Below are 21,239 nucleotides of genomic sequence, written 5' to 3' on the forward strand. Positions count from 1 at the left end.
GGAAAAGCCATCGGTGTTACTGAATTTGCTGATAACCAGGAATACAGTACACCAGCCCTGGGCATTAACAAGTGGTTAGGGAAGGATGAAAGAGCTTTCTTACTGGAAAAAAAAAAAAAAAAAAAAAAAAAGATTAGAAAGAAACATCTCATCAAAGGAGACTTATTTTCAAATGATGTCCGGATTGTGGTTTATCTATTTCCATGTATCCTGAAATACAAAACGTTAATTATCTTTCTGACCCTCTGTCGCAACATTTTTTGATGTATCGCATTTGATCTTATTAAATAAAATCAATCACCACAACTGGCGAGAATTTTAAAGGATTGTGCTTTCACTGCGCTTTGCAGAAGATGGACTGTGTTTCTCAGAAGGCATTTATTTGTTTTATTCCACTGAAATGAGAAACACCAATGTATATCCAGAAATGATTTTTATTCACAAGAATCCCCGCCAGTCATTTGCTCCCCTGCAGATCTGGGGGAATAGTCCTGAGTCCTGCTTCTCAAACAGTGACTTAAAGGTCAAAAGTGTAACCACTCAGTGGACTGTCTACACTGGAGAAGCAAGCCATTCTGCATGGGGTGTACAGGCAGTGTGCAAGACTGGAAAGAGGTGGAGGAGGAGCCCAGCTCTGCTTGTGCAGTTGCCTGGGTGACTTGGGAAGTCACCAGACTCTCAGGACCCTGCTTCCTTATCTGCAAAATGAGGGGACGTGGAGTTTATTCCCACTAAGTCCTTTTCTGCTGTAACATTCTGTGCACCTTCTCTGAATCATGCGTCCAAGATGAGGACACAAGACCTAAGGGCAGGTCAGCCTCCCATTTGGCCTGAAAGATGGAGAGGCTGGGGGGGGGGGGGGGCAGCAGGGCCCGGAGCACTCAACTTCATTTACACAGTGGGGCTGAGCCCAGCGATTCTGCTCACTACCTGAGAGAAAATAGCTCCCACCTGGTGAGATTCTTACAAGTGCAAGTGACTTGTGCCCACAGGGTGCCTGGCACAAAAGCACATTTTCCCTCTGCATTGCCCAAGAACTTGACATGCTTTATCTAACAGCGACCCCCTCAAGGAGATACTATTTAAAAGATGGGGGAATGGGAGGCTTAGAGGAGTCCAAAAACTTGCCCAAAGTCAGAGTCTTAAATGGTAGAGCCAAAACCTCAAACCCAGGCATCTTGAGCACAAATCCCAAACTTTTAGCTGCTGCATTATTCACCTCTGTCGGAAGCTACAGAGCACACTGGTCAGCGGAGCTCAGGGCTGAGCCAGGTACAGCAAGGCTTTACCCCGACATTGTTCCACCGAGGAGCTCCAACTTTAGAGCAAAGATCGGCCAGATCGTACAAGTTTCATGATCATGCTGCAGGTTCATATATCATGCTTCCCAAACAAGGTCACAATATCTACTGGTCCCACTATTTAGTCCTCTTAGCAAATTTTCGCTTACCTGTTCTCCTTCTGTGCAGCATGAGAATGAATAATTAACAAAATGTGCCTTGAAAAATTAAAGTGCTGTGGAAAAGTCTGTGATATATATACTCTATAGTATGTATTTGATAACAAAATGTGTATAGTATATATTATATATACACTTTTTTAACTGAACCCAAAGAAAAACAAAGGATAATGGTTTTTCAATACAGATTCTCTCTTTTCAAAAAGATTCGCCAGCTAGCACTTTAGAAATTCTCCTATTGCAGTTCAATATTTAAAAAGTGACTCACATAGAAATTTTTAGGAGCTCATGCATGATTGTTGTCATTGTTGTTTTTTTCTTTCTGACTTTCCCTGTAGATGCATAGCAGGTATCACTTTGTAAAACAGATGGGAGATTCTTAAAAATGAAAATGTCTCCCAGATGATTACTTCTTCTTTATATTATTTCCATTTAAGCCCTATCACAGGCTTCCCCCAAATCATCTGAAAGTAAAGGGTTAAATAATCTTTGTTGAAATCCTCCAAGTTGAGATGGGGGGACTGACCCTTCTGGAATCACTCAGAAGCCAAGTCTCTGCCCAAGAAGTTGGAAGAGAGAAGTGCTGTATACAATGTTGGTATCTGGTGAGAAATGCACCTCTGAACAACCTGGACTAACCTTTGCCCCGTGCTTGTGACCTTGAGCACATGGCAGGGAGAATGCTAGTAACGTGCCTTCCACGTGCCTCACCAGAACCCTCTGCTTTGGGCCCGGAAGTAGAGATTCAAGAGAGCCAAGAGACCCAGCTGAGCTGCAGGGTCCTGGCAGAAATAAGTGAGGCGTGAGGGTCAATCAGCAGTGCCACGATGGACAGAAGCCAGCAACTAACTCTCTTCTCTCCTTCATCAGAATTACATTCAATTAAAATAGACCTCATTTGCATTAGCCATACCCACGAATGGGGAAAATCGAGTAAAGTAATAACACGTTACTCCTGATCTGCGAGTGTCTAGAGCAGGCAGCGTGAGCCCGGCTCTAAGCGGAGCAAGGATAAATCATTAGCAGCTCGTGTGTCACTCCGAATCAATGCAGCCATTAGGCAAGAGACTAGGGTCATAGTCTATTGGTGCAACTGGCCTACTTTCTAACACACCTTATTAAAAGGCAAACAGAAACGCAGAGTACAGCACAGCCCATATGCATTACAGACAAGGGTTTCAAATCCACCCGAAGTCAATCCTACCTCTGATATTCAGGGCTTCAGATTTTTTCTCCTTTTTCACAGTCTCCTCTGGTTCATTCTGGGTGTTCAGAGAATCACCTGCATTCAAAGAAGAAACCTTGTGTTGTGTATAAGTTCTACAAACAAAAAGAACCAATGGACTCAAAAAAAGGTTTTGTTATCTTAAACTCCTCCTGGCTCATCAGAACCCCTCTACCTCTCCACACACACAACCCAGAATAGTACATTGAGGCCTAGACATAAGCCTTGTGACCCACCTCTGGATTTCATTCACACTTCCATTGACGTTTAAAAAACAAAAAACAGAGGCAAGTGGAATCCCACCCCCATCTCCAAACCCATACCTCCCAGGAGGATAGAAGGGTGGGCGAGGCGGGAAGGAGAAAACAAAGTTCAGACCGTACCTCATGAAGGGGCCCGGGGTAGGGGGTGCTATCTGTTGCCCAATAATAACTATACTTAAGAAAATCAAGGCTGTGAAGCAGACAGAATAAGGGGGAGGGAAGAGGTGGAGAGGCCTGAAGCTCCAGGAGAAAAGCAGAGACACTGTGGGGAATACAATAAATTAGGAGCAGAGAATTAAAGCCGAGCTACAGAGGACGTGGTTTTTTTTTTTTTTTTTTCCTTTTCTTTTCTTTTCTTTTTTTTTTTTTTTTTTTTTTTTTAACAAAATAGAAGCAGCCACAGCAGCCACAGCCCGGAAGAAAGAGGGCGTGGATGAGGAGGAAAGGACGGGCGGGAGGAGGGAAAGGCAGAGCGAGGTCCGGAGGATGCAACCGAAAGGCACCTGCTACGTTGGAGAACACCGTCGCCCCCTGCTCGTCCTGCCTTGCAGCGGCCGCCACGCCGCGGGCGGCGGCCGAGGGCCGGCGGGGGCCCCCGAGGGCGCTCGGGGCGCGGCCCCGGGCCGGCGGCTGGGGCTGCTCGCGCGGCGGCGGCGGCGGCGGCGGCGGCGGGCGGCGGCGGGGGCCCCAGCAGGCGAGCCAGGCGGCGCAGTCCTGGAAGATGAGCAGCCCCAGCACGTTGACGGCCAGCCCCAGCGCGCCCACGACGAGCACCAGCCCGGGGTCGTCGATGCGCTCGGGCCGCGCCAGGCGCAGCACGGCCTCCACGGCGATGGTGAAGCAGAGCGCGGTGAGGAAGACGGCGTTGCTCAGCGCGCCCAGCACCTCGGCGCGCGCGTAGCCGTAGGTGGCCCCCAGGCCCCCGCGGGGTCGCCGCGCCACGTAGCCGGCGCCCAGCCCCACGCACAGCGAGATCAGGTCGGACAGCATGTTGAAGGAGTCGGACAGCAGCGCGATGGAGTTGCCCACGTAGCCCGAGACCAGCTCGGCCACGAAGAAGGCGGCGGTGAGCACCAGCATGAAGAGCAGCCGGCACGTCTTGCCCGAGTAGCGGCCCATGTCGCCGAGCCGCCGCGGGTGGGGGCGCCCCTGCGCGGCCCGAGCCCCTGCCCGCCTCCGGCCTCGCCGCGGGCCCCGCGCCGGGCTTCTTATAAGGCGGAGGCAGAGCGCCCCCGGTCCCCGCACGGCCAGAGTCTAAGGGAGTGGCCGCGGCGGCAGGCTCTGAGGGCCCTCGGGCCGCCGCCGAGGCCCTTTCCCCCGGTCCCGGCTCCCGGCCCCACTTGGCAGGTGGCCACGGGCCAATGTCTGGCCTTCTAGGACAGCGCCGGGCAGCGGGGGGAGCCTGCTGGGGACAGGGGGCGTGTCCGGAGCGCCCTCCTCCCCGACACCCTGAGCCTTGGGCGGGGGGGGGGGGGGGATTCACCGGCCCACCCCGACCCGCTTCCCCAGCCTCTCCCCTCCCCGCGCCCTGTGGACTCCTGGCGATCAGGACCTTGACTGCCGCGGGGCGTGTTCGCCGCGGTGGACGCGGACGCCTTCACGGGAGTGCCGGGACGCCGCGGGCATTATAGACTCCGCATTCACCCCGGGAGGCCCCGGCCCACCCTGCCCAGCCTTCAGGGTGCTTCCTGCAACGCGTTTCGTGAAGTTGGAGCTGAGCCCTCGGCCTTCCCCCTCCACGAGGGCCCGTGGTCTCGCTGTTTTATCCGCTCTCCTTGCGCGTAGCCTTTGCGCGACGAGCGCATTGTCGTTTCGGTCACCCCCGTCAAGGCACAATGTGTCCCCCATTCTCTTCTCCCAGCGTCTTCACGCACAAGGCCTCCCTCCCCAGGCGAGCTGCAGACAGCCCCGGAGGGGAGCACAGACCATACGCACTTTTCGGAAGCGTGGCCCTCCCACGCAAAACTCAGAAATCAGTTTCCCCGGAGTGGACACAAGTCCCTGGACCACCAAAGACCTCGGGACAGGCCTCCTCTCTGTCCTTGTCTCATTTTTCCATGGCCGAGAATATTCTCTTCGACCCCCTGTGTCCCTCACAGCATGACCTGATACTCAAAGTTCAATCGACTGACCTCCATGAAGGTTTATTCCAAACAGAGCCTTTCCTGTTGACAACAGGCTCTGTTCCAAGTAAAAGTTATCCAGAAGAGAACTGTCCCCAGGACTCTGGGAGAGGCCGAGCCCTGGAATCCTTGAAAAAGGAATGGTGTTTGCTGTTGTGTGCTCAGGGAAGGGGGTTGGGGGAAGCCCTTGCAATTTTCTTTCTTGGTTTGTGTTTGTTCTATATTCTTTCCTTATTCTCAAAAAGGCTCTGTGAAGTCTGGTCATCTCTATTCCCCACCTCCTGTCTCTAACCCCTGAACTTTAACCATTCCTGAAACACATGTGGTTTGGGCTTAGAAATAACTGCACCGATCAGTAGCATGCTGATTCTCCCCCATTCATTGTCTTAGCCTTATAAATCATGATCTTGTCTTCTAGCACTAAGGGACCCTAACAAGCATGCTAAAATGTCCTTGACCTGATGGTCCCACCTTCCACAGGATGAGTATCCAAACTTGAGAAGCCCATTAAACATTCCCTCCCCGCCTCCAGGAAAATATCCCAACACCGAGAATTTCAGAAAACTGATCATTTCAAGAATCTCTAAACACGAGTATTAAAATGGTCAATAACTTAAAAGAAATGAAGAGATATTGATAAGTGGATGAAAGCTTTGAGCTTTTTTGGTTTTAGACGAGTTCTTTAGTGGTCTGGTCTGGATTTCATTCCTCTATAAAGGGAATAGTAATAGTGTCTCCTCATATGTTTGTGAGGATTAAGGGGTTTTAAAAAAAAAAAACAGGAAGAAAAAGTAGGCATGGGATGAGGAGGAAGAGAGTGGGCGGGAGGAGGAGGGGAGGTAAAGTGGGGGGGGCACCCACTATCATTGGCATGCTTCTATTAACATTAGCATGACGGCACATGTGTCCCAGAGTTACTCTTGAACCACAGATGTCACACTCAGTTGCAGAGAAAGCTACCCCAGTTCCTGGCTTATCCTGTCTTCAAACTATAAAGGCTCTGCGACACGTAACATAGGACAGCAGGCCAAGTAGTCAAGACGAGACAGGGGCTGGTGGAAATCACTTGACAGAGCTCAGTCCCTGCTGACTGCATTTCTGTGTCATTCACAACTGAAAGAAAAACTCCAGGTCAGCAGAAATCTATCAGGTGTGCCTGTTACCCAGTCATCCTCCTGACGGAAGGCAGCGAACAAGAATTATGTCACTGCCCCGGGAAGGTAGTTGATGGAACTGGAAAGCTGGCCCGCTGCTGGGGAGGCAGAGGAGGGAGCTGTGTGTGAGGGGCCCTGCCCAGGGCCTGGTTTCTGACTTCAAGATAGGCAGAGGGTGTCAACACAATGTGCTCAAGAGAAATGCGTTAACTAGCTAACTATGATTAGAGGGAGAGAGAGCTGTATATAGTTTATATATATAGAGAGAGGATCTTTATAATCTAAGATCATTGACAAAAATTCAGACTGCCTCCTACACGTTCCTGTAGATGATGAGGGTTCAATAGCTTCTGTTTATTGGGCTTTGATGACCCAGCCCTGTGCTGAGTACTCTATAGGCAGCATCTCATTTCATCCCCACAACTGACTCATAAAGGTGAAGACCTGGACCCCAGAGACTATAAGGAACTCACCCAAGATCACACAATACATAAGTGATACAATGAAGATGCGATCCAGGCATCACACTCCAGAGAGGACCTTCTCCGCCCCCACATTACACTAAGTCAATCACTCCTAATACACCTTTTGTTCTAAACTAATGAAAGGTTATTTTAAGTTCACCTTTTATTGGCATAGAACTTGATGTGCTACAGTTTATAAAGTAGAGATTATAGCACTAAAAGTTCTTCCTACACTGGTATTGACCCAGAAACTAACCAACTTTTTTTTTTTAATTGAAAAAGTAGCTGGTTTTCTTTTAATTTGTTTTGTTGACCAGAGATGGCGTTCCCTTCAAGGAAGAGAGTGGACATCTCATGGAAGGCACCAAGCTATTATTGCAAAGAGGCTGTACCTCTTTTTCCCCATAGCTCCCTCCTCCAGATTTTAAAGATTTTATTTATTTATTTATTTATTTATTTGAGAGAGAGGGAGAGAGACAGCATGAGAGGGGAGAGGGGAGAGGCCAGAGGGAGAAGCAGACTCCCTGCCAAGCAGGGAGCCCGATGTGGGACTCAATCCTAGGACTCCAGGATCATGACCTGAGCCGAAGGCAGTCAGTCGCTTAACCAACTGAGCCACCCAGGCGCCCCTTCCTCCAGATTTTAAATACATCATCAGAAGCTGGATACTTCTCACCATTAGCCCAGCTCCAAGCCCGCAGAGCATGGTAATAAGTGAGGACTTTCCAAAAGGAAAGTGCTTCTCCAGAGGATGCTCCCTTACAGGTCTGCTCCTTGTTGGGGAATTTATATAATGTGTATATTTGTAACACTTTGTAACACAGATCCTTTCTGTACCCCAAAAGTATGCACCTTGTCCTTGAAAGTTTTTAGAATACATTAAATTCAAGAGATCCTTTACAGGAGGTGACCACACTTTTTTTTTAATGATAGAGGCAGGAGGTGTAAAGAAGATAAGAAGTAGGTCTGGTCAACGCCACTTTGAATGGGCTGTTCAGGGAGAAATGCTCAGCAATGATGTGAGTTGCAGCCCACTCAAAGGAGGCGGGTCCCACATGAATTTAGAGCTCCGCCCTCTCATCCTGCCAAGTGGCCCCTCCATGGTTTCTTCAAAATGCCTCTTTATTATATAAAAGTGGTATATCTGGTACTAGCACTAGGCAGTGGTCAAATGGAAACCTCATCACACCATCAATGAATACAACTTTCTTTTTGAAAAAAAAAAATAGACTCTAGATAATTTTAATTTTGCACTCACTTAAGAAAACTTAAAAGGTTGAGGAGGGTAACAGTTAATAATTTGACCTTTGGGGTCAGACAGACTTAGAACCAAATCCCAGCTCTGCTACTTACTTGCATGACCTTGGGCAAGTTCCTTAAAACCTTCTTTTTATTGGTGTGTGTGAACTAAGGATCATAACAGTATCTATCTCATGGGTTGTTGCGAGGCTTAAGTGAGAAAATGCATGTAAATCGCTTAGTGGAATGCCCGGCTTCTAAGAAGGGTTCAGTGAGTATTAACTGATTTCTATTTTTTTCTTAACTACCCAGGTCGTGGTATTTTGTTAGAGCTTAAATGGACTATGACAAAGTATCAGAAAGCAAGTTATCAACTGCTGAGTGCCCAGTATGAACAAATGGCCGTGATTTGTATATCCCACCGGGGATGATGAGATTGGGCTATCTGATATATTTGGCAATAACAATGCCATTTTATTTGGGGCCAGCTTTCTCTCTGGGCACGGCACCTCTGGTCTGTGTGCTTCTCACCGTCTGCAGACCTGAAGGGCCTGCCAAGATACTCACGGGAAAGCGCTCTGCATGACATTTGGAGAGGGAGGGAAGGGTAAGTGAGCAAGCAAGTGGATAGGGACATGGCTATTGGGAGGAAAGGGGAAAGGATCAGGGGCAGAACTGGGAATTCGAGAAAAACATCATCCAAAACTTGTCCTTTACTGACAACATTTGGGTGTGACTCCTCCTGCTTGGTGAATAGAAGGGGAAAAAAATCAGCTTTTGGACCATTTCCAATTCAAATGGAAGCAAAAAAACAAACCCAAAACAGTCAGAGGTGCAAGAAACAGGGGAGAAACGCCCCCCTCTCCGATACTGATTCTAAATCCAGTAATAGTTTGAGCTATTTAGCTATAAATTAAGTCTCGTGTCACTTAATAATTTACAGAAAGCTTTTACAGGTGTTATTGAATGCCATCGGAAACATTCCCATGGAAACAGCAGATGTCTTCACCGCTAGATTCACCTCAATATTCAGACTGTGTTAGTTCCCTCTAGCCTTCTTCTACAGTTGCCCTTTCTGAAGTTTTAGTCCCCGCAGTCAGATGTGATCCGGAAGGTGAGGCTTCTCATGTAACCGCAGAAGGTCAGTAGGAGCCCAGCATGACGTCACGATGCCTACGTCATCCACAAGCCCCATCTATCTTATCATCTCGCATCATCACAAGAAGGGAAGTACCTACAGTGAGATATCTTGAGAGCGACCACGTTCATATAATTTTTATTACAGTTCATTTTTATAATTATTCTATTTTATTATTGGTTATCTCTTACCGTGTCCAATTCATAAATTAGACTTTATCACAGATATGTATGTATAGGAAAAAAACATGGTATATATAGGGTTTGGTACTCTATGTGGTTTCAGACATTCATTGGAGGTCTTGGAATGTTCCCCATGCGACTACTGTATATGAAAATGAGAGAGTCCTTTTGCCCAAAAAATTGTGGGAATAATTGTGCATGGGTTAAAATAAAACCTATAAATATATACCTTTACCTTTATCTGCCAAATGCACTAATTGAACAGTCCAGGTGATGTAGTGGAGAGACATACACTTTCGAGCCACTCAAATATAGGATACGATCTTGGCTCTATCCGTTATTAACAACTGGACAAATCCCTTAACTTCTCTGAGGTCTGTGTTTTCATTTATGATCTGGAGATAGAGATGTCATCTTCTCACACAGTGGTTGTGAGAGTCAAAGCCTAGTGGAGAGCCTACATCATACTCTCATAATAAACAGCTGACAAAGGGTGGCTCCTTTCTTGACCTTCTGGCTGTCACCATTCCCAAAAGCACTGTTGACTTCTGATAAGTAATAATGGGGCATTCACTTCTTTAGATTATCCTATTTTTTATAAGATCACCTATTTCCCCTTGGTTCAAATAATCTATTTGGCTTAGAACTACTTAGCTGTTGATTAATACAATGAATTATGAATCAAATATTGGTTAATGAGATATTTTGAGGTATAAAAACACTTAAAATAACTATTTTACAAATCTAAAACTCTGAACTTCTCAGCCATCATTACTATACTTCCTTGTCCATCATGAGTCTCTCTTCTGTGTCAGAAGAGCAGAGAGTATCAGGTGACTGGACGGAGAAACCTAATTTTATTGCTTTCACAAAATAAGAAGCTGTGTTAAGTATGAAAATGAGATCTGGAAAACGAAGATTCTTGACCTCTGGTGCTAAATTACTCACAACTTAGACCAGTCACTTAATTTCTGAGCCTTAGTTTCCTCATCTGTAGAATGCAAATACTACTACATACTACTTAGTGCACGTCGCTGTTTTCAACATCAAATAAGACAATGAAGGTACAAATACACAAAAGGCATTGCTGTTGTTTCCATGAGAAGCCGCAATTAACATGAACTATAGAAAGCAAGCAGGGTTATTGGTAACCACGCTAATGTAAACGGTTCAGCCAAGGTTTTCGGCTGCCTGTAACCCTTCCCTGCCTCCTTCTGGTAAGACGTCTTGTCCCATTGGACACGACAGGGGCGTATAGCCAAGATTGAGCCAAACATAGTTTCTCAGCCCCTGGCCACAATGCTTGAGTCAAAGGATGGCCACCTGACCCAACATGGGCCAGAGTCCTTCTCTGGAAGTTTCCAAAATATATCACAGAGAGAGAAAAGTTCCCTTTCTTGTTTGGTCACTAAAGTAGTGAGGAGGTGACCCAGAGCCCCTAATCATTACATCTCCCCTTGCTTTGTTCCCCAAACCTTTCACTCTGCAGTAGGGAAGGAAGCAGAAAGAGAAGAGAGACAGTGAAAAAGAACGTCTGATGGAGTTTCAGTCTCTGGTTCCAAGTTAATTATGTGAACCAATGAAAGTTCCCTTTTTGCTGAAGTAAGCGTAAGGAGGGTTTCCATCACTTGCAGCCAGACGCTCCTGGTCCGGAGATGACCAAGAAACCACACCTACTATCAGTTGCTCAGAGTGGTTTTCTCCTCTTCTCCACATCCATGACTCAGGAGAAATATAAATTTAATAATTAGAAAAATAAAATGGCTGACAAAATAGGACCTTTCCTTACTTCGATTCCTCGCCAATGCGGGAGAACTTATTCCTTCTCCATTTTTGTGCTCCCTCTGAAAGAAAAACTCCAGAAAACACTGTCTCACACAGCCTTTACTTCCTCAGATTCCAGTCTCTCTGTCACCCACCCAGTACCACCTCTATTTCCACGACACCATGGACAAGGTTTGGGGAAAGTTACTCATGACCTCCTCATGCCGGGATCTCCCACTTTTCTACGCTCTTCTTGGCATTCTCAGCAACATTTGTTCCTGAAAACCTGCTTTTCCTTTTTTGAAGACTCTCTCCACTTGACCCGCGAATAAGGTAGCCTCCTGGTTTTCCATGTGTCATGGATAGTTCCTCCCCCTCCTCTTCATTTCTAAATGTCGGTGAGCCCCAGGACTCAGTCTTAGCCCACTACTCCTCTCTAGCCAAGCTCATCCCTCTGCTTCTCTCTCAGCCTCCCATTCTCCAGGACGTGGCTTATGCTCTTCTCACCTCCTGGAACCTTCTCTACCCCCACTCAACTCCTCCTCCCCATGCCTTCGGTCTCAAAAAAGACAGTTCTTCAGGGAGACTTCCTTGACACTCCCCCCCTGTGCAGCCTGCAGGATGACAGGAGATAAAAGAAGGAACAGACAAAAAATAAAAGAAAGCGGGTGGGAGGAAGAGACAGAGGAGGGATGGAGGGAACGAACGCACGTGGCTCACACTGGAGCTCACAGCTTTTTGTTTGTGTTCAGGAGCCTCTCCATTCCCCAAGCTTTGCATTTCCCCAGGGACACCTGGGGTGGGCACGGGGGATGGGGGGACAACAACACTCTTCACCTCTTTCTCTGCTTCCGTTTTCGCAGCTTTTCTCAGAAGCAGGGTAACTACCTCAGTTGTTAGGTGTGGGGGAAGGCGTGGCGCATGCGCAGCTGACCTCTTCTCACCTTTCCTTTCCAGATGTGCCAGATGAATTCTTTTTCTTTCTTTCTTTTTTATTTTTATTTTTTATTTTTTATAAACATATATTTTTATTCCCAGGGGTACAGGTCTGTGAATCACCAGGTTTACACACTTCACAGCACTCACCAAAGCACATACCCTCCCCAATGTCCATAACCCCATCCCCATCTCCCAAACCCCTCCCCCCAGCAACCCTCAGTTTGCTTTGTGAGATTAAGAGTCACTTATGGTTTGTCTTCCTCCCATTCCCATCTTGTTTCATTGATTCTTCTCCTACCCACTTAAGCCCCCATGTTGCATCACCACTTCCTCCTATCAGGGAGATCATATGATAGTTGTCTTTCTCCGCTTGACTTATTTCGCTAAGCATGATACGCTCTAGTTCCATCCATGTTGTCGCAAATGGCAAGATTTCATTTCTTTTGATGGCTGCATAGTATTCCACTGTGTATATATACCACATCTTCTTGATCCATTCATCTGTTGATGGACATCTAGGTTCTTTCCATAGTTTGGCTATTGTGGACATTGCTGCTATAAACATTCGGGTGCACGTGCCCCTTCAGTGCCAGATGAATTCTTAACAAGCTCTCTGCAGCTCCACATCTCAGTCCTATCCCGGGCTGTGTCATATCTACAGTAAAGTTGGCATTATGTTCAAACGCCATCTGTATCTTATCTAGCAGTTGTTTCCAAGCCTAGGAGAGTAAGAAAGGAGTAGGATTTACTAGTCCCTAAGCCCTACCATCCTGGTGAGTTGCCAGGAGCCTGGAGAAGGAGTAGGCTAAGACTCTGCAGGCCAAAGTAGCACGTGGGGGCTGAGGCTCCTGGCGGGACCAGAGTGGGTGCTGTGAGGCGTGAAGGCTCCTGCGTGAACCTGGCCATATTAGGAGCTCGACGTGTCACAGCAGCTTCCTGCCTCACAGAAAAAAGTGGCTCTTGTCACCGAGGCAGGGCTGTTTCAGTAGGCGCTCATGAGCATGAGTATTTGTTTTTTTCTAAAACATATTTAGCTTTAAAAAAAAATGTTTTAATTTATTTATTTGACAGACAGAGATCACAAGTAGGCAGAGAGGCAGGCAGAGAGAGAGAGAGAGAGGAGGAAGCAGGTCCTGTGCCAGAAGAGAGCCCAATGCAGGGCTCAATCCCAGGACCCAGAGATCATGACCTGAGCCGAAGGCAGAGGCTTAACCCACTGAACTACCCAGGCGCCCCTTGTGAGCAAGAGTTTTAAAACTGGTTTCACTCCGTGCTCCAGTCTTACTGTGTAGAAAGGGAAAGGGAGAGAAATTTGCTCTCAGAAAGCAGAAGATTGCATCAGACGAAGGGTGTTTTCCTGAAGCGAGACAGACAAAAAAAGAAAAGGGAATGCACCCATCTCTAAATGTTCTTAAGGAGGGGGTTAGATCAGATCAGACTAGGGACTGGGAACCAAAGACGTCCTTCAGGTCAGAGGCAGAAAGTCGAGATTTCAGGGAGCAGACTGGGCTCTGGAATGCTTCCACCATCGCCAGAGAGAATCAGGTCCAGGGAACTACTAAAAGTCATCCTTCTAAAGCTGCCGGTATTGTCTGAAGTAAAAGCAACTGCGGGACACGGCAGCTCTGTGAAGTCCGTCCTACAAACTGCTCCCCACCACACACACAATTGTATGCTGGGTGTGCAGAGAGCAGGGCATTTGTGTCTCTAGTTCACAGATCTTCAGACGGGGGGGAAGACACTCGAGGAACTGCCCCTGAGGAACCTCATTCGGCCTGGCCCTGACCGAGATGACCAAGAGCCTGGGCCGGAAGACAGTGGCCCATGGGAGGAGACTTCAGGAGTCCTGGGAAGTGGATTTTGTATGTGGAAGGGATGTGCACTGTTAGCCTGAGGGTGGGCTGTGCAGGTTTCTTCTTCCAAATATGGGCACAACATATCTTTTATTCTATGTGTTTTTCCACAGGGTGACTTTAATGTTCCTTCCATCAGAAGCGGGTCCATAGGGGTGCCTGGGTGGCTCAGTCAGTTAGGCCTCTGCCTTCAGCTCAGTCAGGCCTCTGCCTTCAGCTCAGTCAGGATCTCAGGGTCCTGGGATGGAGTCCCACATCGGGCTCCCTGCTCTGTGGGAGTCTGCTTCTTCCTCTCCCTCTGTCTCTCCCCTCACTTAGATGTGCTTGCTCTCTAACTCTCTCTCTCTCTTTCTCTCATTCTCAAATAAATAAATAATTAATAAAATCTTAAAAAAAAAAAAAAGTGGGTTCATGGGCTTGACACTCCTGTGATGTCACTTGTTTGTAATCTGCAGAATCTGAAGTTGGACCCAAAGAGCAATTGAGGCATCTATCTTGTCTGATGGAGCACTCACATTTGAGACCCCAAGACACCATGTACGATGTCCCAAGGCCACTCCAGGGTGAGGAAGCCACGCTACACTGAGACATCCTTGCTCACGGTCCAGTCAGCAGTCCTAGATGTCGAGCCCTTCCAGCCCAGGAACCAGATGGACGATGATGCTTCCACCTGCCATCAAGTCACCGTCGCATCCGCGGAGCCTTCCCAGCTGAGGCCCCACCCCTCATGGGACAGATGGGCTGTTCCTGCTGGTTCCTTTCCAAATTCCAGACCACAGAATCCCAAGTATCATGAAATGCTTGTTGTTTTATGCCATTAAATCTGTGGTGGTTCATTACACAGCAACCAGAACAAGGAACCACTGTGGAAAGATTGGCACGTCTATACAAACCAAGCTTCCACAAAATCCAGAGCTATTTGAGAGGAGAAGCCTAGGAAGATTAGCATAGAATATTTAAAGCACTGTTAGATGGGCTTCAAATCAAAACAGTTACTGCGCATGTAGGGTTTGCCTGTGTCCTATGGGCACAGGTCCAGAAACGGACACTTAGGACTCCAGGACTGGCTCAGGGAGAATGGAACACACTGAAGGGAACGGAGGCCAGAATAGGATAGCTTGAGTCCAGGCCTGCATTAAACTGTTTTATTTAAGTGGAAAATGCTTTTCACATGAGGTGATCCAACTCTAAGAGGTGAGAGTTGACAAGACTTGTTTGGACAACAGTTGCTTTTGGCAGACCCTGAAAACACTGACTTCACTTTTCTCACGGTGATAAGAATTAAAAAAAAAAAAAAAAAATCCATGTGGGAAAAACAAATGTCTGACCCAAAAAACAATGACAAAGTGGAAAGAAAAAAGTCCAACAAAAATGCCAGCCTCGTGCATGGATGGTAGAGAAGGAAAGGGAACAATTTTAATAACTTGATTAAACCATTAAATCATCAACAACAACACTGAGTGTTTCTGAGAAAAGAACACGAAGCAAAACACTAGAAGCACCTCCCAAACTTCAGAACGAGAGATTCAGCAGGTTGATATACACCCCTCCACCCCAAGGCCTGAAACATGCCGAAGCTGTGGAAAGCTGGGTGTCTGCGGGAGCATAAAGGAGGAGCGGGAGTCCCCACACACGGTCAGAATGGCTTCAGCTCGGACATTGCTAAGCACGACACTCAGCCTGAATCAAATGTGGAGTTCGGGAGATGCGTCTGCGGGAAGCGGGGTTCCCAGACCTAAGTGGTTCTGAAGCTAAAAGCAGGGTCAGCTGTCCCTGAGGTATAAATAAAGCCCATCCACAGGAGAGTGACTGTCAACAGAGCCGGGAACAGGAGCTCAAGATGGAAATGGACATTAGAATGTTCCTTCCAGGCCTCCTGGGGGGCTGCTTTTGGCTCGGGTCATGATCTCAGGGTTCCTGGGATCGATCCCTGCATTGGCTCTTTGCTCAGCAGGGAGCCTGCTTCCTCCTCTCTCTCTGCCAGCCTCTCTGCCTGCTTGTGATCTCTGTCTGTCAAATAAATAAATAAACTCTTTAAAAATAAATAAATAAAACATTCTTCCTTCCTCCCTCCTCCCTTTCGCCCCCTCCTCTCTTTCTCTCTCTCGTACACACACACACTCACACACATGCACGCGCGCACACACACTGATTGGGAAAGAAAAATGCCTCAAATAAAATATGGAGCCAAGGATGTTGTTGCTGCAAATTTCTAAACTCTGTGAGCAGGCAGCAATATTTTACATGTCACCCTTTGGGAAAGGATGTGGTGTGTTTACCAGATGTGGAAAACTTGGTACATAATTAACCTCTTGTTACCACTGGAGCTAAGGGTGCAGGTCCAGGCCCTGGCCAGTCTGGGTCCATCTCGCTGGCATTGCAGAGGCAGAAAACCAGAGGACGCCCTCTGTCTGCAGACCTGTCCCCTGACAGCGTTGCCTCTGCTAGTCCTGGCAAGTGGTGCTGAGGGCCTGGCTTATTCTAAGTGCTGAGCGTTTTGTTTTTGGTTTTGTTTTTTTGGTTTGTTCTTTTGGATTTTATTTTTATTTTAAGGAGAGAGAGAGAGTGTGTGTGCATGCGTAGGGGAGCGGCAGAGGGAGAGAGACAATCTAAGACTCCCTGCTGTATGTGGAGCCCAATGCGACCCTCAGATCACGACCTGAGCTGAAATCCAGTCAGACACTTAACCATGACTGAGCCGCCCAGGCTGTCCTAGGTGCTGAGCTCTGAGAACCTAAGACTATCTATATTAAGGGCTCTAGCTCTGGGATAACATTATATGGTTCTGTCGTAGTTTTTGAACTCTTCAAAAAGTGTGACAGGAAATTAAGAACACACTCAGGGACCAAAAATGAAGTGAAAGTCAAAAGCCAACAAGATGAGTTGAAGCCAGGATCTGACTGAAGGCTATCTTTCCAATAAAGACAAATGTTCCAGTCTTTGACTTTAATAGCCATGTAGACACGGATGGCATAAGGGACAAAACTTAGATCCATACAAAGGGGAGCACTAGATCAGAGATCCCCTCAAAGAGAAATCCCTTGGTGAATGTTTGAAATGAAACGAAGCCATCAAACAAACACTCACTGCCGCAAAGGAGACAGCAAAGAAAGTGCAACGTTTCAGCCTTGGTTATGGGTGAAGAGGAAAAACTCTCTCACAGGAAGCTGAAACTATACTATGGCCTTCATGTGGGAACACTGTCTAAATGTACGTTACTTATGTTGTAATGATAATAGGAACAACAACAACAGCTTTCAAGCAAAGAATTTTTTAGGTGCTCACAAGCTGGTCAAACCCTTAGGGACCTGATAGAAATAAAATGCATATCTTGTGTGGAAGAACGTGCTTAAATATTTCTCAAAGAATTCCCTCAGAGAGAGTTCCATTGAACATGAGTGAGTTCTAGGTAAAAAATTATGAAACACATTAAACAAGACAAAGGAAGCCACCTTGAGAGAAGCAGCAAAAATAATTAAACAGCAGGGCACCTGGGTGGCTCAGTGAGTTGAGCGTCCAAATCCTCACTTCAGTTCAGGTCATGATCGCAAGGTCGTGAGACTGAGCCCCTTGTCAGGCTCTGTGCTCAGGCAGGAGTTTGCTTGAGGTTCTCTCTCCCCCTCTCCCTTTGCCCCTCTCCCACTCTGCTCTCTCTCTCCCTCTAAAATAAATAAATCTTTTTAAAAAAAATTTTAAAAGATAATAAACAGCAAGATCAGACATGTAAAAGTTGCTGATGTTGAAACCACAACGATAGCACATAAACTAAGTGTATTTAATATACAGGAATAAAGGAAAAGTATGGACAGTGTGACTGAAGATCAAAGCAACATAACTGAAAAGTAGCTAATATTAAGAACTCAGTAGAAGGTGCCCCTGCTCCTCCTAGTCAGAGTGTTATCCGTGAAAGCCCAAGGGGGAGCCTGACCTCTCATGCCTGCTGGGTGCCAACAGAGGCCAAGTGGGAATGTGAACTTCTAATCCCATCTTATAATGACAAGCAGCACCCCTTCCCCCAGCACAGTGTCAGAGAAGACCTGCTCAAACAGAAAATGTAAATAAGATCCACAGTCTCCTATAACCCCACATGTCCAGGACTCAACCGAAAATATTTTGTCATGCCAAAAAACAGGGAAACCTCTGCTTGAATGAAAAATAATGCCAATGCTTGGGTGACACAGATGTTAAGAGGCGCTGACAGGATTTTAAAGTAGTTGTCATAAAAATACTCCAACAAGCAATTACAAATATACTTGAAATAAATGAAAAAATAGAGAGTCTCAACAAACAGAGAAGAACTAAATGGAAATTTTAAAACTGAAAAATACAATAAACAAACAAACAATAAAACCACCAAAAAATCCTCAGTTGATGGGCTTGACAGCAGAGTGGAAAAGACAAAGGAAAAATCCACAAACCTGAAGACAGGATAATAGAAAGTATCCTGTCTGAACAACAGAGAGAAAGGAGGGGGACGTTGAACAAGAGCTTCTGGGTTGGACTGGGAAAATGGTGCGCCCAGGGAGGGCATGGAAGCTTGTCATGCATTCCTCCTACCTTGCCCGGGTATTTCTTCTATTTGACTGTCCCTAAGTTGTATCCTTTATAATGAATGGGTCATTGACCAAGAAAACAAAAGACAAAGCACAACGACTCCAGTCCCTGTGCATCTACTGAAAAGTATGGTCGCTGGCTGGTTGAAAACGTGAGATCAAAGTTTGATGACACTGGTGTGAGGGCCAACGGCTCACAGAGGTAACGCCGGGCTCTAACAGCTCAGATGAGGGGCTCCCTGTGAACAGCCGCTGCACCACGGAGATGTGAGAAGTACTAAGAAAAAGAAACACTTCAAAAAGAAGAAGCTGAAAGCCACTCAGAAAACTAAAAAAGCAAAGAAACTGAATGTTTCCAAAGCAAGTTAAGGATTAACATTCTACTGGCTCCTAAAAAAGGGATGAGCAGGATCTTAGGGACGAGTGTGACTGTAACAACTCTAAATGGGGGAAGATACGGGAGCCTGGGTAGCTCAGTTGGTTAAGCTCAGGTGATGATCTCGGGGTTGTGAGATCGAGCCCTGTGTTGGGTTCTGTGCTGGGAGTGGAGCCTGTTTAAAATTCTCTCTTTCCCTTTCCTTCTGTCTCTCCTCCCTCCTCTAAAAATAATAATAATAATAAGTAAATGGGGGAAAGATAATGGGGCATAAAGGGAGGTAAGGCTTCTTCACTTCAAACTGGAAAATACTGACACCAGTACTGACACACTCGGGTAGATTCGTATGTGAAATGTAATGATTAGAGCAACCACACACAGAGACATGCCAAGATATACTCAAAAACTCAAAAAATATGGGACCATCAAAACTGAATCCTAAAAGATATTCAAGGAAGACAGGAAAAGGAAAAGAGAGAAATAAAAACAGAAAGAACAAACAGGAAATAAAAATGAAATGGTTAAGCCCGAACTCCAGTAATTGCATTGAATGTAGATGATATAAATAGAACAATTAAAATAGAACAAAAAATTGTTCTATTAAAAAATAGAACAATTGGCAGAATGGCTTTAAAAAATCCGACTATATCCAAGCCTTGGAATATTTCTCAGCAATATGAGGAAACCAACTACTGACACACACAACAACTTGGCTGATCTTAAGGGCATTATACCAAAAGATAAAAGTCAATTTTAAAGGTTATATATGTATGATTCTATTTTTACATAACTTTTTTGAAATTATAATAACAATGGAAACAGATGAGTGGCTTCAAGGTCATAGAGAATAGGGAGTGAGGGGCGGGATGGTGGGTATAATTATAAAAACATGGCAGGAGGGATAGCTTTGTGGTGAGGTAATAGCTCTGTATCTTGATTTTGGTGGGGATTACACAAATGTACACATGTGGCAAAATGGCAGAGGACTACCCACGCCCATTGCAGCAGAATCAGTTTCTGAAAAAGGGAAGGCAAATCTGAAGATCTCCCCACACTACCTAGAGCGCAACACAGAACAACATAAAGTGGAAAAGATGAAAAACGGTGTACAAAATACGGAGGACAGAATGAGAAGATCTGATATTATCTAACTGGTGTGATGGGAGGGGAAACTAGAAGGAACAGGGGAGAGGCAAAGCTAGAAGAAACGGTATCTGAAAATCTTCTGGAATTTATAAAAGATACAAATGCTTAGATTTCGGAAGCACAATGATTCCCAGGTGGGATAAATAAAAAGAAATTCATGTCAGGAAATACTGTAGCAAAACTGAAGAGAACCAAAGATAAAGAGATTTTTTTTTTTAAGATTTATTTATTTATTTTAGAGAAAGAGTATGTGTGGTGATGGGGAAGGGGCAGAGGAGAAGCAGACTCCACGCTCAGCAGGGAGCCGGACACCCAACTGACTGAGCCACCCAAGCCCCCCTCCAAAGACAAAGAGATCTTTGAAAGGTGGAGCACATCCAAGTCTTGGTGTCCAACTTATCCAACTTGGATGTCCTGAAGAATGACATCCATCCCAGTGGAAAACAATTCAGGCTAAAGCTACTGGCTCCATCAGGCAGAGACGACACTCCAACTGAGATGGGGCTCCAAGTGAACGAGACTGGGGGCTCTGTGGTTTCATTGTGCTGCGCCTTTGGGCTGTCCTTCAAATCAATAATGAGAGGCTTTGATTTCTCTGGACGGGAACTCATCAGGTCAAACATATCTACTTTGGATTTTGATTTTTCTCTCCTAATTTGATATGGTGAAGGGATTCACATTTAAATTGGGGGCATTTTGGGGAGCCTGGGTGGCTCAGTGGGTTAAACCACTGCCTTCAGCTCAGGTCATGATCTCAGGGTCCTGGGATCGAGTCCCGCATGGGGCTCTCTGCTCAGCGGGGAGCCTGCTTCCCTCTCTCTCTCTGCCTGCCTCTCTGTCTACTTGTGATCTCTCTCTGTCAAACAAATAAATTTTTAAAAATCTTAAAAATAAATAAATAAATTGGGCGCATTTTATACTGCTGACATTGAATTATTAAAATGTCTTGATGCTATCATTTCATGTCAGCACGTAATTTCTAGTGAGCAGTACTGACCACCCTTGGGTCCTCGGGGTCGATGTCACTGATACACTTACTGTTCTCCTCCATGTCAGTCGCTAGGGGTTTTTAAATGGCCGAGCACTGGTCCCAAGAAGAATGCGGAAAGGAAACAGTGGTTGGCACTGGGAGCCCAAGCCTTCAGAAAGTGGGCACCCCTGTCCTGATAACTTCTCTCAGCCCTTCAAGGAGAGCTAGGAGTGAATACTTGAAGCAGCACAGGGTAGGGGAGAGATCTCCATTCCTCTTGTCTCGTGGGTCCATGAGAGGCCCTTCAGGGTGGCCGATGTCTGACCGCCTTCATTCCCACTCCAACTTTCAGGTAAGAAGTCACTCCTGGAGTGGAAAGGTCTTCTCTCAC

The 21,239-nt window shown here is 46.3% G+C and overlaps 1 protein-coding gene across 2 annotated transcripts in view; it reads right to left on the bottom strand.

The window, feature by feature from the left end:
• Positions 1 to 21,239, bottom strand: part of SLC30A10 (solute carrier family 30 member 10) — a gene marked incomplete at its 5' end in the record, with an annotated part of 41,348 nt that overhangs the window by 12,033 nt on the left and 8,076 nt on the right. Inside the window, 2 exons of one of the 2 annotated variants that reach the window (XM_082703012.1) lie at positions 2,664 to 2,741; positions 3,451 to 4,217. In XM_082703012.1, the coding sequence (XP_082559138.1) occupies positions 2,664 to 2,741; positions 3,451 to 4,066 (694 nt within the window). Of the gene's footprint in view, positions 1 to 2,663; positions 2,742 to 3,450; positions 4,218 to 21,239 lie in introns of those variants that run through there. The other variant, XM_082703013.1, reaches the window with a different exon arrangement.

This window comes from Mustela nivalis (assembly GCF_964662115.1).
Source record: "Mustela nivalis genome assembly, chromosome: 16".
In the NCBI taxonomy this organism is placed as follows: Eukaryota; Metazoa; Chordata; class Mammalia; order Carnivora; family Mustelidae; genus Mustela; species Mustela nivalis.